General features: G+C 45.0%; 1 protein-coding gene across 2 annotated transcripts in view; it reads left to right on the top strand.

The window, feature by feature from the left end:
• The first annotated feature begins 799 nt into the window (after positions 1-799).
• The window catches only part of dcx (doublecortin), an 84,809-nt gene continuing 68,750 nt past the window's right edge, over positions 800-16,858 (top strand). Inside the window, exons 1-2 of one of the 2 annotated variants that reach the window (XM_062963869.1) lie at positions 800-1,330; positions 2,906-3,296. In XM_062963869.1, coding sequence (XP_062819939.1) covers positions 2,933-3,296 — 364 coding nt within the window. In that variant the 5' untranslated portion in view covers positions 800-1,330; positions 2,906-2,932. The remainder of the gene's footprint in view (positions 1,331-2,905; positions 3,297-16,858) is intronic. The other variant, XM_062963870.1, reaches the window with a different exon arrangement.

Genomic DNA, 16,858 nt, shown 5'->3' with positions numbered 1-16,858 from the left:
CAAATTAAGCACCAAAACATCATGTTATACAACAAATTTGACAGAAAAAGTAGTTCAATAGGCAGTAATGCTATGTAGTAATTACTGTATTTACGAATTTAGCACCAAAATATCACGATATATTGAAAACATTGACTACAAAAATGTGTTGGATAATCCAGAAAGTTGGATAAGTGAGACTCTACTGTATTTATTTTTCTCAACCTCAAATTTGAATTGTGGTGAAGTTATCATCAGCAACCAATGCCTTGGGTTGCTATGAGTTTTCCGGGCTGTATGGCCATGTTCCAAAAGCATTCTCTCCTGATGTTTCACTCACATCTATGGCAGGCAACCTCAGAGGTTTTGAGGTCTGTTGGAAACTAGGCAAGTATGCTTCTGGTACATGGCCATACTGCCCAGAAAACACACAGCAATCTAGTGATTCTGGCCATGAAAGCTTTTGACAACACATTGAAGCAATGCTCTGTCCTCCAGATGTGGCTGGACTTCAGTTTCCACTGTCCCTCATCAATGACTCTGTGGGCTGGGGCTGATGGGTGCTGCAGTCCGAACACAACTGGCAGCTGCTGCTGCGCTGAAGGCTGGTGCTGCTGTTGGCAAGGAGCCCAACCCATTGCTCTCGCTGGGGATTGGCGTTGGCTGGTGATGTCATGCTTCTGCAGAGCCATAAACTTGGGGTCCTTGGCGAAAGCCAGCAAACTGTCTCATCTCCTTATGTTGGGGCTGACAGTCCAGTTTGTTGTGTGAACAGAACCAGAGAGGGCCAACATCACAACACGCTCACCCTCTTCTTTTCTTTGCTTTGTCTGCAAGACAAATGTGATTTGGGCCGGAGTCAAGAATCGAACCTTCTCCGCTTGCCACACCTTCACAGACTGACCATGCAGTGGCACCAAGCAGTCACCAGCTCTTTCTAGCCAGGTCTGGAGGATCATGACGGATGATACTACTATTGGGAAATTTGGCTGTTTTCCTTGGGAATAAAAGAGTGAACAATGCCCCCAGAACTGGAGATTATTCACCCCTCTGCGGCCATTTGAGGAGCTCCAATTCAAAGAGGCGCTTCTCTTCTTGAAACTCCAGAGTGGAGGTGCCTTCCAATGGCAATCCGTCCTGAGGGCGAAGCTCGGTGAGGGCAGATCACCCTTTGCAGAAGGGGCCCTGGGGTGTGTGTGCCGGTGTGTGTGCTCACACACAAGGCACTAGGACCTAGGAGGAGTCCCGGCAAATCTGGCAGGAATTTCTTGCTTGGAGCTCAGACAACAAAGGCAGAGTGTGGCTGGCTTTCTCTCTCTCAGCATCTCCACCCTGCAAGAGCTGAAAACCGGTAAGTATTGCTGGGAAGCCTTTCCAGGCAGAGAAAGCAGCAGAGCTGGGATGCCAAAGGCAGGGAAGGAAAGAGAGGTTCAGGCTGAAACTGATGAGGTCCACGCCCCATCCAAAGCTCTGGTTTTTCAAAGTTGCATTGAGCACCCATTGTTTCCAGTGTGCTGTTCAGAGAGCGGGGTTTGGGTGGGGATGTGCTTCTTTTGGCAACTCGGGTGAAGGAAAAGCAATGGGAAGCTCCCTTCCCTGCATGACAGGAGTGAAGGTCAGAGACAGGTCACCGTGACTCCTCGAAAAGGAAGGCAGAGTCTCTGGCAGAAGGCAAGCAACAGCTTTTCTCAGGATTTGTACCTGATCACCCAGCCTTGAGGTTTCTAATCCCATTTCAGCTGTGCGAAGCTGCTATGAGCAGATGTGAGTTGCATGCTAATAGCCTTGGACAGCCAAGAGTGATCCCGCTCATGGGTTTCGTAGGATCCCAAAGCTGCCCTTTTTGCCTTTGAAGTGGATGGGATCCTTTGCATCTCCAGCTTACGCCTGAGATGTTCCCTGTCACTCCCCTCTTCCTCACAACTGAACAGAGGCGCTTTCCCAATTCCACTAAAGCATGCACTCAGAGCGCTGAACAATGAAAGGTGCTCTTGCGGTGGCGTGATGAGACTGCGTCTGTCAGGCACCTTCAGCAATTAAAACCCACTTCATTAATAGGAAAAGGAAGGGCGGAGGGAGAAACAACTCTATTCCCCAATTGAATGACACCTGGGGAGCAGAAACGTAATAATTTGGTATCAACTCACCCACCGCTCTTGAATACAGTCCCCTGTCTTCATACTTTTTGTCTGAATGTCTTGGATATCAAGGGTATACTCTGAAATGGGCTTGGGTTTTCATAGGAGGTGACTGGAGATGGGAGTAAGTGAGATACGACTGCTCTCCTGTCCTTCATACACTCACAAAGGATACGGCATTGTTGCCGTATGTCTGTCCAGCCATCAGCCATTTCAGTTTGATTCCCCATTTGAAAGGCCCTTCTGGCTCAGGCTGTCACTCCATCGGCATCTGGATAGGTTTGAAACCCTAGCACAGGTTCTCAAGTCTTTGGGAGGTGGAATTACTCTCACATTGTAAGTTCTATCCATCTACCATTGAAGTGAAGTTTTGCATCTAAACTGTGGGGAACTTCTTCTGTTCATTCAGTTCAAACTGTTTGTAGCTGGCATGCTTCCTGAAGCGACGCCCACAGACCTCTCCATCACACTCTCCTATTATTAGAAAGCCAGGGTTGAGCCAGAGATAGGAATCCTTTGGTTCCAGGTTGTGTATCATTCAGTCAATTGTGTTGTTGAGATAGGACCCTCCCATTCCCTGTGCCTTACTCCAAAAAATACATGCAGGAAGAGGAAGCCCTCTGTGGCATCAATCCAAGGAAAGTAAGACATTGAGCAAGGCTTCATTTCATTGGAAACCACAGAGTTCAGGCTGAAGATCTGCTATAACAGTGTCTCCCTCTTTCAAGCTCTTAAGTTGGCTCACTGTGTTTTGTTTCCTTTGCACCCTTTCCTCCTCCGCCTCCCAGCTTCACATCTTCAGGGCTCACCGAGCTATGGAACTTGATTTTGGACACTTTGACGAAAGAGACAAGGCGTCCAGAAACATGCGAGGCTCCCGGATGAACGGCCTGCCGAGCCCCACTCACAGCGCCCACTGCAGCTTCTACCGCACCCGGACCTTACAAGCTCTGAGCAATGAGAAGAAAGCCAAGAAGGTGCGCTTCTATCGCAACGGGGACCGCTACTTCAAGGGCATTGTGTACGCCGTCTCCGGAGACCGTTTCCGGAGCTTCGATGCCTTGCTGGCTGACCTGACCCGGTCCCTGTCCGATAACATTAACCTGCCTCAGGGAGTGCGCTACATTTACTCCATCGATGGCAACAGGAAGATTGGGAGCATGGACGAGCTGGAGGAAGGTAATGAGCTGCAAGCGATGGCTATTTGCTGGTGCATGGAGGGTGGAGAACACTGCAAGCCTTGGTGCTTCATGCATGATGAGCTGAGCATGCCTCAGGTTAGGGGTGCGTGAATGTCAGTGGAGGGTCTACTATATCCATTGATACCCTACCTGCAAAGCATTCAAATTCATTCATAAATTTGAGTTGGGTACTTTTATCCATCTAGACAAGGAATGTTGTGAGTATGGACAATGGACCACAGAGGAAGATTTAGATTTGTTTAGATCTAAATTCGACACTGATATTGTGGAAATATCAGAGACCGAACGTGGGATTTCCTGGAAATAAATCATGTGTTGCTATAAAGGCAGAAAGGAAATAAGATCACCGCAGTATATACACCAAATTGTGGGAAGGTTGATCTTTAAGGTCTCTTAAAGGCTGTGCCGAGGGTGTGTGCCTGAAATGCTTTACTGGCAACCAGGGTGACTATCCAGCATTGTAAAAAGACACAAATGCTGTGCAGGTGGTGGGTGTGTTCACCTCCAGGTTTCTATCTGCATGGGTGAGTGTGTTTGAAATGAAGCGCCTGGGTGTGGGAGTGTGTTGTCATATATCCGGACTGCGCATGCCGGGTGGTCAATTTATTCTGCCTCTTTGTAGAAACGGACCTGCCGGCGGATGGGGGACTGTCTGCTTAGTCGACCCATAGGGACATGCCTTGTGACTGCATTAAGAATGATTTATATACAAGCTTTCTTACCCTGGGGCAAACCCCCATTTAGGTCTACTGTCTTTGAGATTCTAGCTATGCATATATAATAGATAAGATGCCAGTTTTCCGCTCTGTATACTATTCAGAAGCATGGTTATCGGCAATGCCTGTCCTTCAATACATTTGTGCATTGAACCGATGGAGGTACAAAGGCTGGGTTTTTTTTTTTTTGCATCCCTCTGAGAGCCTGTCTGCAATATCATTTGTGATGCCTTGCCTGTGCTTTGTATAGAAGGGGGTGTGTCCGGGGCTTCGGTAAGAACGAGCGTGAACGCGCATCCATGTGTTGGAGAGCTCTAGCTTTTTCAAAAAGCTTACTGCACTCTGGGTGTGTCGGGGTGCAGCTGTGTCTATGGAGTGCAAGCAATGTGCACCGTATGCGTCTTCTGTTATGTAGCAGCACAATATTGGCATGAATTGCCGCTTCGCAAAAGGGTGACTCAGTTTGCACAGTATTGCACAGTCACCGGCTCTTGCCGAGGGCACATGAAAGCAGATGCAGATTTCTTTAAAAGCTCCCAAGATTATTGAGGTGAGGGAAGAGGGAAGAAAAGGAAACATCCACTTGATGAAATCCTGTACCGAATAATGCTGTTTTTCCTCTTTCAGTGTTTAAAAAGCCCAATAACCTTTACTGCAACAACAAAGGCAAATTCTTTTCCAAACAGAGATGCTCCTGATACCTGTGGCTCTCTAAGAATTGTTTTTAAAGACTGACACACATGGTGTGAAACATTCACCGGTGTGTCTGCAGGGTGTGTCCCTTTGTCTGGGGCGAGTGTGTTCAGTGTGTCTGTAAGGTGTGTCTCTGGCAGCTCCGAAGGGATGGCATTGGGTTTGCCCCCAAGGGAAGGAGTGTCTGTCATGCGAGAGAGCATTACAGAGGCAAGAAGCGGGTGTGAATGAGCAGAGGAACTAGTGTAGGACATAGTCATTTTCCCTGGTTGGAACAGAGAACCAGTGCAACATTGCCAGTGGATGGAGTGCCAGTGTGGTACCATTGTGCATTTACTTTTCTGTGGCTCTGGAGTCCGAGATTGGTGCCATATTTGCCTGCGAGAAGGCTTCCTTTGTGATTGAGAATGCTGCTATCCTTTTGGAGATGGAGGATGCTTTCCATTGTTCATGAGAGGTGTATTCCACACTAGGGATCAATTCATGGTGTACACATACACACCAAAACAATATGTGAATGAACATCTTCACAAAAAAGGGCTGAACCGCTTTATGACAATGACGGATCTGCAGTTACTCACTTTTTGCAGCTCCTGCAAGTTGCTGGCCATCTCTGTTCCTACAGATGAAATATGTCAAATGGCATATATTCTCAGGCAAGAGCCAGGTTTCCTCCAGACTCTTAGAAACTGGAGATCTTTCCCTGGAGCCAATGGGGCTGCCATCTTGAATGATGTCATTCCCTGGACATATTCTCCCCGGAGCTACGATTTCCAAGAATGACATCATGGTGTCAATTCTGAACCAGGCCTGCTTTGTTACCCTTTCCCCCGCAGGGTCTGAAATTGTTGTGCATAATATATGAAAAGCTTGTCCTTTGCAGTAGATGGCTCTTGTCACTGCTGGACAGTTTCATTCTTTGTTTGAGTGTTATGTGTGTGCTGTCAGTGGATGCACAAAGAAGTTCCTTCTCAGATTTCACTGTGATGGTTCCTACTGTGCTTGACCTCTCCTTCCTTTGGAAGTCTGGAAATATTAGGAATGGAGAGGAATTTCAGTGGATGCAATGGCCTTGGGCAAAGTATTGTGTTGTCATTGCAATGCACTTTGTCTTGAGCATTTCCATATTTGCAAGGCTTATGGCATGGGTTTGGTAAATTCAATGTAAGGTAAAGGTAAAGGCTTTCCTCTGAGATTAAGCCTAGTCGTGTCCAACTCTTGGGGTTGGTGCTCATCTCCATTTCTAATCCAAAGAGCCGGCATTGTCTGTAGGCATCTCCAAGGTCATGTGGCCATTGGCATGACTGCATGGAGTACTGTTACCTTCCCGCCAGAGCGGTACCTATTGACCTACTCACATTTGCATGTTTTCAAACTGCTAGGTTGACAGAAGCTGGGGCTAATAGTCGGAGCTCACCCCACGCCCATGATTCAAACCGCCGACTTTTCCATTACCAAGTTCAGCAGCTCAGCAGTTTAACCCATTGTACCACCAGGGACTCCAAATGCAGTGTACACAATCCAATACCAAAAATGTGCACAATTGAATAAGCACAAACACAGCTATCATCCACAGGAGAAAAGCTTTGGGGCTAACTAGGAATGGAGACCTGTAGTTAACACATTACCCAGGATTTTTCATATTATTTTGTGATCTAGGTCAAATATGACTTTGGGGAACATACACAAGGGCCAGTGTAAGAGTAGGGCTGTGACACATGATGGGACAAGAGCTCTAAGATGTTGCTTTTTTAGACTCCAGCTCCCAGAATCCCCCATGGGTAAATAAGGCTTCGGATATGGGTTCTGCAATTTTGGGGGTTTTACTGAAATTTAGACCCTAAAAAATGAGTTAGGAAGTGCCTCATTTTGCTGGAAAGAATTGAATGGTGGATTTCCTCAGTTGCTTCCCCTCTGGACAACGCTGGTATTGCTCCTGTGTTATATCGGTGATGCTGTAGAATAATTCTAAACATGTCCACAAAACCACAAACCTTTCCTACTAGCCTTTTGGGCTGTCTGGGGGATTTACAAAATGGTCTTAAACTCCATCTCTTGCCAAAGCCAACACTGACCACTAGTTTCTAGATGTCATTGCTTACGTCAAGATTCATGAGATACCTGGGGCCTTCCCATGTTGCCTGAGAGATTCGGAGAGCTGTAATCCAAAAAATTGAACTTTTCCATGGTCTGCTATTGTGTGGGAGAGAGGGATCCAGAAAATACAGTTGTCGCTGTGCAGTTATGTTCATGTTTCAATGCATTCCTGTCTCCATGGCTATTGCTTCTCAGCCCAGCTTCTTTCCTATTCTTTGTAACCTCCGTTGTACTTGGTTGGCCTCATTTGCCCTCACTTCCATTTCATTTACTGAGTTCCAGCGATGCCGGTTATTGTGCTGAAGGTATCAGGCAGCTGAGTCTGACGCGAAGTCATCTCAGACGACTGTCAGCAAAACTGCTCAGCCAAGCAGACTCAGAACAAAGAGGGGCAAGTGAAGACCAAGGGCGAGAAGGACAAAGTAGAGAGGAAATGGTGCCAACGTAGTTAGTGGAACAAAAGCATTGAAATAGAGTGTGTATTGGGCAACAATATTACAGTGGAGGAAGAACACACAGAGATGCATCTGTCAGAGCGCATCAACAGCATCTCTAGATGGGCTTTGCAAAAACAAGAATGGTTATCCCATCTGTCAGAGTCATCCTCAAAAGCAAATGCATTGATGATGAAGCTTTCAAATTTTTATACAGAAGTGGTAAGGCAGTAGTGTCCAACCCTTGGTCCTCCAGGTGTTTAGGACTACAACTCCCAGAAGCCCTGGCCTGCTTGTCCAATGGTAAGGAATTATGGAAGCTATAGTCCAAAACACCTGGAGGACCAAAGATTGGATACAATGGCTATAGAAGGTATGGGGATAATACTTGTCCCATTTTGGTTCTTCTAGACCCTTTTGGTCTAGAAACATCAAAATGGGTCCCCAAACCAAAAATGACGAAGAAATAACTTCTGCTTTTGAAAACATTTTTGGAGGATGGGTAGATAGCAATTAATAGAAAAAACATACCCTCTGAGACATGATTATCCCCCTTTTTCGTTATTTTCTAAATTTGGGGGTGGAAGTCAAGATATGAGTTGGAATGCCAGATCTCAGACATAGAGTCAGCCCAGAGTGAGGCAAGTGGCAGATGTTGATCTCTTGTTAAGAGGTTTGGAGGCAGGGACAGAGCTAGGCATAGGGGGCCCAGATCTCAGAGCCCAACCCTCTTCTCCATGGCACACAGCAAACAGGAATTGATCAGCAGCTGAACATACTAAAGAGCTTTGGGGAGAATTACCATGATTTATAGGAGTTGTAGGTACTGGGATGTATGGTTCACCTGCAACCAGTGAGCACTCCAAACTCCACCAAAGATGGAATTGGACCAGACTTGGTACACAGAGCCCCCATGACCAGCAGAAAACACTGTAGGTCTTTAGGGGAAATTCGTCTTGATTTGGGGGAGTTGTAGTTCACTTACATCAAGAGAGCACTGTGAACCCAAATTCCGATGGATCTGGACCAAACTTGGCACACAGACCTGATATGTTGAAATTTGATTACTGGAGGGGTTTGGGGGGAACTGACCTTCCTTTCTGGGTGTTCTAGTTCACCCACAACCAGAGAAACTGTGGCCTCTACTAATGATGGACATGGACCTGGGCCACACTTGGGGTTTGAGGGGACTGACTCACCATAGTGGGAGTTGTAGTTCACCCTACAGCCAGAGAGCACATTGAACCCACCGATGATGCATCTAGAGCAAACTGGCCCAACATAACAAACTTTAAGTACTGATGGAGTTTCTCGAGGTTAACCTGGAATGATGTCAATTTTAGTTCACCCACAACGTTATGCATTTTGTACAATTTAAAACTGACTTTTTCAAATAACCCGAGCAATGCCGGATATCCAAACTAATATATATGTGTGTGTGTGCATATGTATACATGAGGAGTTTCATTACTTGTTTTGCATAACAAGGAATATCTTCTGAAATCCCCTCTTCCACACAACTATTGAAGTCCAGGAGCCCTCTCCAGTTTTAAATCTGACAATTCTATCTGTTTCCTCTCCAGCAATGCAAATATTCAATTTAACTATTTCTAAAAGTTCTACGAACCACATCATGCTTCTTATTGGTTGCCAAAGGCCAACTAGAATTGAAAAGAGACATTAATGGGCTGCAATTTATAATGTATTGCACATATTTATACCCGATTCAGTGGCTACGATACTGCAGTGCAATTCATTTTGGTAACTTTCTTGCTCATGCTTTGAGGCCAGGTTCCTGCACCAGGAAAGCAAGGAGAAGACTAGGAAGAAAACATGCACAAAGGTTTATTACGTTTGCATCCTGGGTTGCCAGGACGTTGATAATGATTATTATGATATTTATTTAAATCATGCTTTTTCTGTCTTGATCAAGACCCAGAATGGCTTGGTTTTGTATGGTTGGCAGTTTTAAATCTCCTCTTCCTGGAGGAATGTGTAGCTCACTCTCAAAACTGTGCCATATGGTTTGTGCTTCAAAAGTCTATTGAAAGGCATCTATGTATAGGGTTGCTGTGAGTTTTCCAGTCTGTATGGCTATGTTCCAGAAACATTCTCGCCTGATGTTTCTCCCACATCTATGGCAGGCATCCTCAGAGGTTGTGAGGTCTGTTGCAGACTAGGCAAGTGGTCAACACTCAAATACCAGAGGAATTCCAGACAGGAAACAATCAGGGCCGGCTAACACTGCCCAACAAAGGATACCCCTAGGCAAGAAGCAGCCAGGCTTTGAAGCTGCAAGGCCATTCAATGCTAACCAAGGTGGCCAATTGCAACATTCACACTTGCCTCAAACAGACAAGAGTTCTTTCTCCCACACTGGACATTATTCCACAGAAATATAAACCCCACTTGCCTAGTTTCCAGCAAACCTCACAACCTTTGAGGATGTGTGCTATAGATGTGAGTGGAACGTCAGGAGAGAATGCTTCTGGAACATGGCCATACAGCCCGGAAAACTCACAGCAACCCAGTGATTCTGGCCATGAAAGCCTTTTGACAACACATTAAATATGTATAGTTAAAGTCTGAGTGTTGGACCAAGAAATAAGGGGTTCGAATCCCCACTTGGCCATGGAAACCCATTTTGGGTGACTTTGTAAAAGTCACGCTCTCTCAGCCTCAAAAGAAAGGACTGGGAAAAAAATTGCCATGAAAATACCAAAATTGGGTCATCTTGGTGTCTGGCCATAAGTCAGAAATAACAGCAAGCTTTTCCATGGAGGGGTATTTTCCGCTCCTTGCTTTATGTGTATGTCAGAAAGGATCTTCCTTCCTCCCCGCAAAGGGATGCCTTCCCTGCTGTGTTGATATTATATTATTTGCTATGATATCAGTCATCCCTGCAGGGACCAGCTGAACTGTGCAAACAAAAGAAGGAAGGGGGGATGTCTTTTGGAGAGATGAAATATTATGACTCCCAACAAATTTATGGCTTTTCAGAGCCTCGCTCCACGTTTACAATTCAGGGGCCAGAGACAAAAGCGAAATATAGCAGAAAACCAGCCGATTTTCTAAAGAAGCATAATTCCCACGCAGATTGTAAATCCTCATAAAGTGGTGGTGAAGCCCAGACAGTGGAAATACAGCCCAAGTGTGGCACATAATAGATGAGCCGAGAGAACGCAGCTGACAGTCAGGAAAATTGGTTGTTGCCCTCCGGAGAGCACGCACCGGAATGAGTTTTCAGGGCTGGATTTCAAAATGGCCTCAGCCCAGCTTCCTTTTCTCTTTGTCTGCAAGGTGTTAATGTCTCATCGGTTGTCATTCGCGAAACCCAAGACTGTTTGCCTTGGGAGTGTTTCATTTTTCATGTTAGGTGCATCTACACTGCAGAATTAGTGCAGTGTGACTCTGCTTTAATTGCCATGGCTCAATGTTATGGAGTTTGAGGAGTTGTAGTTTAGTGAGACACCAGCACCCTTTGGCAGATGTTGCAAAATTGTGGCTTCCCCAGACAAGACTGTGATCGCTTTCTCCTGAGAAACATTTATAATATCACAAGGGAGAACCAGCTCACCTGCTGCATAGGAAATCTGCTACAAAACAGGAGCTTTTTGTTGTGTTCCAGGGTCAGAGAAGCAGATGGTGAAAACAGAAGAACTGCCTACCTCAGGGGAGCGTGTTTAACATCTACACCAGTGGTTCCCAAACTTATTTGGCCTGCCACCCCCTTTCCAGAAAAAATATGACTCAGCGCCCCCCCTGGAAAGGGGGCGTGGCTTAGAGGGGTGGGCGTGGCTCTTGCTCTAGAGGGCGGGGCTGAGCCTCTCCCCTAGTCCAAGATGCAGGGCTGGGAGGGGAGGTGGGTGGGGCCACAAATGGGCGGCCAGGACTGGGATGGGCGGAGTTACGAGCTCTGAGGCAGGGCTGAGCTTCTATCCCTGTCCTGCGGTGCCTGCCAGGACACAGGGGGCGGGGCTAGAGGAGGGGGCGGGGCCTCTTCCCAAGTGCCTGATGGGGCTGAACCTCTCTACCCCGTCTCCGTGTTCTAACAAGCGCCTCAGGGGAGGCATACAGAGGCTCAGCCCTGTCTCGCGCTCTTGGGAAGAGGCCCTGCCCCCTCCCCTAGCCCCGCCATTTTGTCCTAAAAGGCCTCTTAGGAGAGGTATAGAGGCCCAGCCCTGTCTTGGGCTCTTGGAAGGAGGCCACACCTTCTTCCTTAGCTCCACCCTCTATGTCCCAACAAGAGCCTCAGGAGAGGTATAGATTCTCAGCCCTGTCTCGGGCTCTTGGGAAGAAGCCACGCCCACTCCTCTAGCTCCGCCCTCTGTGTGTCCTAACAGGCGCCTCAGGTGCTCAGCCCTGTTTCCGGCACTTGGGAAGAGGCCCCGCCCCTCCTCTGGCCCCACCCCCGTGTTCTAATAGGTGCCATCACCGACCCCCTGGATCGATCCAGCGCCCACCAGGGGGTGGTAGCACCCACTTTGGGAATCACTGATCTACACAAACGACCAGCCATTGCCAGAAGGCACAGAGAGTTTCATCTATGCTGATGATCGTGCCATCACCCCCAAGCAGGGAGCTTTGGAATGGTTGAACAGAAGCTCTCTGAAACTTGAGGTGCTTTTACTGCCTATTACAGGGAAAAACAGGTGATCCCTAATCTATTGAATGGCCTCACAGCTTCAAAGCCTGGCTGCTTCCTGCCTGGGGGAATCCTTTGTTGGGAGGTGTTAACTGTCTGGAATTCCCCTGTTTCTGATTTTTGCTCTTTATTTACTGTATTGATTTTAGAGTTTTTTAAATATTGGATTCCCCAGGCAGGAAGCAGCCAGGCTTTGAAGCTGCAAGGCCATTCGATGCTAATCAAGGTGGTCAGTTGCAACATTCACACTTGCCTCCAACAGATAAGAGTTCTTTCTCCCACCCTGGACATTCCACAGATATATTAACCACTTGCCTAGTTTACAATAGAAATCACAATCTCTGAGGATGCCTGCCATGAATGTATGTGAAATGTCAGGACAGAATGCTTCTGAAACATGGCCATACAGCCCGGAAACCTCACAGCAACCCAGGTTACAGCTTTGCTCTAAATACCATTGGATGGATATGGGGCGGCTGACACATCTCTCCCTTCCCTTCAAGGGTATTTTCGCCATTCATTCTCATCTAACCATATGATTCCCATTCCCCAAGCAAGTGACAATTTGCAAGCTTTTATCTTATTTGTGTAGCATGTAACATATCCGTTTTATTTACTGCCTTGGATCCATTGCCTTCCTCCTGAAGTGCTTGAGGCCCTTTATGAGCAAAATACTAACAGCCCCCTGCCATAAAATCCCATGTTTGAAAACCAACACTGAAACAAGTGCATCAAAGCTGCAATAAAATGTTCATTATGAAAAGCCACTTTCTCTCCTTCCAAGGAAGGAGAGAGAGAAACAAAAGGACTTTAAAAACTCTTCAAGAAGTTATATTGGGTTCCAACCGATGCATTGCAGTGAATCAATTCTGGATTTTAGTCCAAACTTTAAAAGTGTCAATAAAGTTGTTGAACTTGTTTGGAGAGGAAATAGGTTCAGCACCTTGGATAAGTTCAGACTGAAATCCAGATTGGGTTCACTACCCAAACATGGAGAAACCCGCAGATCATCCATCTATGTAGTGCAGTGGTTCTCAACCTGGGGGTCCCCAGATGTTTTGGCCTTCAACTCCCAGAAATCCTAACAGCAGGCAAACTGGCTGGGATTTCTGGGAGTTGTAGGCCAAAACTCCCGGGGACCCACAGGTTGAGAACCGCTGGTGTAGTGTATGATGATATGATATATATGTGGCACCTTCAATAAGACATGCACATTTCCCACTGGTGTTTGTTTTACCTGAAAACTGTTTTCCTACCAGAGAATTGGCATTAGAGTTGGACAGACCACAAAGAGGCAAATACGAGTCCGTTGGCTGTAAGCTTATTAGAGGCTTCCTCGTTTTCTAAACCTATTACAGTTCTTGCCATATGTTGAATACAATGAGTCTCTCCATCCGCTTCCTGAGCTTGTTGCAATTGGGGAAGGACATGCAAGGACAAATTTGAAACAGTGTGTGTTTAAGACCACAACAAAGTGGGGAAAGTCCAAATTCATTGTGATGAATACCATACTGACTGTTGCCATCTTGAACAAGGTCTTTTTAGTGGCTTACCAACAGGATAACAAACATGGCTCCTGTGTTCCCCAGAGTAGTTTTCCAGTCCAAGAAACTGCTTCTAGAATATGTTAGTCGAGACCTGACTTTCTTATCTTGATGATCTTCCATTTTGGACATGGAAACATGGTTTGTATTTTTGATGCAGAACAGAATTCCCTCAAATATGCATCTTTGGGTTGTTATGTGTTTGGACAATTTTGAAAGTAGATTTGTTCTTTCGCTATATTGCTACGAAGATGCTCCTATTCAGAGTGGTGTTAAATATCCTTAGTAATAAATAATAATAATCTATCTATCTATCTATCTATCTATCTATCTATCTATCTATATCTATATCTATATCTATATCTATATCTATATATATATATATATATATATATATATATATATACTAGCTGTGCCCGGCCACGCGTTGCTGTGGCGAAGTATGGTGGTATGGGAAATAAAGTATTGAGGAATTGGTGGTAGTTAAGGTCAAGGGTAAAGGTTTTCCCCAGACATTAAGTCCAGTCGTGTCTGACTCTGGAGGTTGGTGCTCATCTCCATTTCTAAGCCGAAGAGCCGGTGTTGTCCGTAGACTCCTCCAAGGTCATGTGGGATGACTACATGGAGCGGCGTTACCTTCCCGCCAGAGCAGTACCTATTGATGCACTCACATTTGCATGTTTTCGAACTTCTGGGTTGGCAGAAGCTGGGGCTAACAGTGGGGGCTCTCTCCGCTCCCCCAATTCAAACCTGTGGCCTTTCGGTCCAGAAGTTCAGCAGCTCAGCGCTTTAACACACTGCGCCATCAGGGGATATTATTTCCTAAAGGTTGTGAATATACAATATTTCTGATTGGTTTTTTTTGTTTGTTGGAGGCAAGTATGAATGCTGCAATTAGGAAAAATGATTAGGATGTAATGGCCTTGCAGCTTTAAAGCCTGGCTGTTTCCTCCCTGAGTGAATTTTTTGTTGGGAGGTGTTAGCTGGCCCTGATTGTTTCCTGTCTGGAATTCCCTTGTTTTCAGAGTGGTGTTGTTTGCGATATTTTATGTGCTTCTACTGTCTGTGGCCCTGAGAAAACAGGATTTGCCAGACTTTGATGATGGGAATACTTTGTTGGGAGGTGTTAGCTGGCCCTGATTGTTTCCTGTGTGGAATTCCCCTGTTTATTTACTGTCCTGGTTTTAGAGATTATATTGTTCTGCATTATTCTATCCCAGTAATTATTTCATATTAAAGAAGAATCTCACTTATCCAACATTCGCTTATACAATGTTCTGGATTATCCAACGCAGTCTGCCTTTTCATAATCAATGTTTTTGTAGTCAGTGTTTTAAATTCATTGTGATATTTTAGTGGTAAATTTGTAAATACAGTACAGTAGAGTCTCACTTATCCAACATAAATGGGCTGGCAGAACGTTGGATAAGTGAATATGTTGGATAATGAGGAATTAAGGATAACCCTATTAAACATCAAATAAAGTTATGATTTTACAAATTAAGCACCAAAACATCATGTTAGACAACAAATTTGTCAGAAAAAGTAGTTCAGTACACAGTAATGCTATATAGTAATTACTGTATTTATGAATTTAACACCAAAATATCACGATATATTGAAAGCATTGACTACAAAAATGCGTTGGATAATCCAGAACGTTGGATAAGCGAGACTCTACTGTAAATACTACATAGCATTACTGCGCATGGAACTACTTTTTCTGTCAAATTTGTTGTATAATATGATGTTTTGGTGCTTAATTTGTATAACGATTACCTAATTTGATGTTTAATTGGCTTTTCCTGAATCCCTTCTTATTATCCAACATATTCAGTTATCCTGCCGGCCTGTTTACGTTGGATAAGTGAGACTCTACTGTATATTTCTAATCTTATATTATCTGCTCAGAACTGGATTATCTGAGGCCCCTTCTTCACAGCTGTATAAAATGCACACTGAAGTGGATTATATGGCAGTGTGGAGTCAAGATAATCCAGTGCAAAGCAGATAATATAAGATTATAAATGGGTTATATAGCTGTGTGGAAGGGCCTGGAGTCTACACTGCCATATAATGCAGTGCAAATTAGATAATCTGTGGAAGAAGTCTAAGTGAGGCCTAAATCGGCCTGTCCCCTAAGTGAAACCTGGCTGTCCCTTGGTTGCTAGGCAACCAAGTGGGCAGAGATTAGCCCTCTAAACTGGCAGCAATTGGATAAAAAAAAATATTGCTCTCCCTGTAATTAGGACTTTATTTTTCTTTTCTTTTTGTTGTATCAACCTTGAGGCGTGGATGATGGGTTGTGTTGTCAAATTTTGAGGTTGGGGGGCCTGTACTTTTGTTGTTTTGTGAATTGCCGTGATGCCATCACTCTTTTATATATATACTAGCTGTGCCCGGCCACGCGTTGCTGTGGCGAAGTATGGTGGTATGGGAAATAAAGTATTGAGGAATTGGTGGTAGTTAAGGTCAAGGGTAAAGGTTTTCCCCAGACATTAAGTCCAGTCGTGTCTGACTCTGGAGGTTGGTGCTCATCTCCATTTCTAAGCCGAAGAGCCGGCGTTGTCCGCAGACTCCTCCAAGGTCATGTGGGATGACTACATGGAGCGGCGTTACCTTCCCGCCGGAGCAGTACCTATTGATGCACTCACATTTGCATGTTTTCAAACTTCTGGGTTGGCAGAAGCTGGGGCTAACAGTGGGGGCTCTCTCCGCTCCCCCAATTCAAACCTGTGGCCTTTCGGTCCAGAAGTTCAGCAGCTCAGCGCTTTAACACGCTGCGCCATCAGGGGATATTATTTCCTAAAGGTTGTGAATATACAATATTTCTGATTGGTTTTTTTTTTGTTTGTTGGAGGCAAGTATGAATGCTGCAATTAGGAAAAATGATTAGGATGTAATGGCCTTGCAGAAAAAGTAGTCCAATAGGCAGTAATGTTATGTTGTAATTACTGTATTTACGAATTTAAGCACCAAAATATCATGATATATTGAAAGCATTGACTACAAAAATGCGTTGGATAATCCAGAACGTTGGATAAGCAAGTGTTGGATAAGTGAGACTCTACTGTAAATACTACATAGCATTACTGCGCATGGAACTACTTTTTCTGTCAAATTTGTTGTATAATATGATGTTTTGGTGCTTAATTTGTATAACGATTACCTAATTTGATGTTTAATTGGCTTTTCCTGAATCCCTTCTTATTATCCAACATATTCACTTATCCTGCCGGCCTGTTTACGTTGGATAAGTGAGACTCTACTGTATATTTCTAATCTTAAATTATCTGCTTAGAACTGGATTATATGAGGCTCCTTCTTCACAGCTGTATAAAATGCACACTGAAGTGGATTATATGGTAGTGTGGAGTCAAGATAATCCAGTGCAAAGCAGATAATATAAG

This window comes from Anolis carolinensis, unplaced genomic scaffold (genome assembly GCF_035594765.1).
Source record: "Anolis carolinensis isolate JA03-04 unplaced genomic scaffold, rAnoCar3.1.pri scaffold_12, whole genome shotgun sequence".
Classification (NCBI taxonomy): domain Eukaryota; kingdom Metazoa; phylum Chordata; class Lepidosauria; order Squamata; family Dactyloidae; genus Anolis; species Anolis carolinensis.
This window is presented reverse-complemented; position numbering and strand designations above follow the sequence as displayed.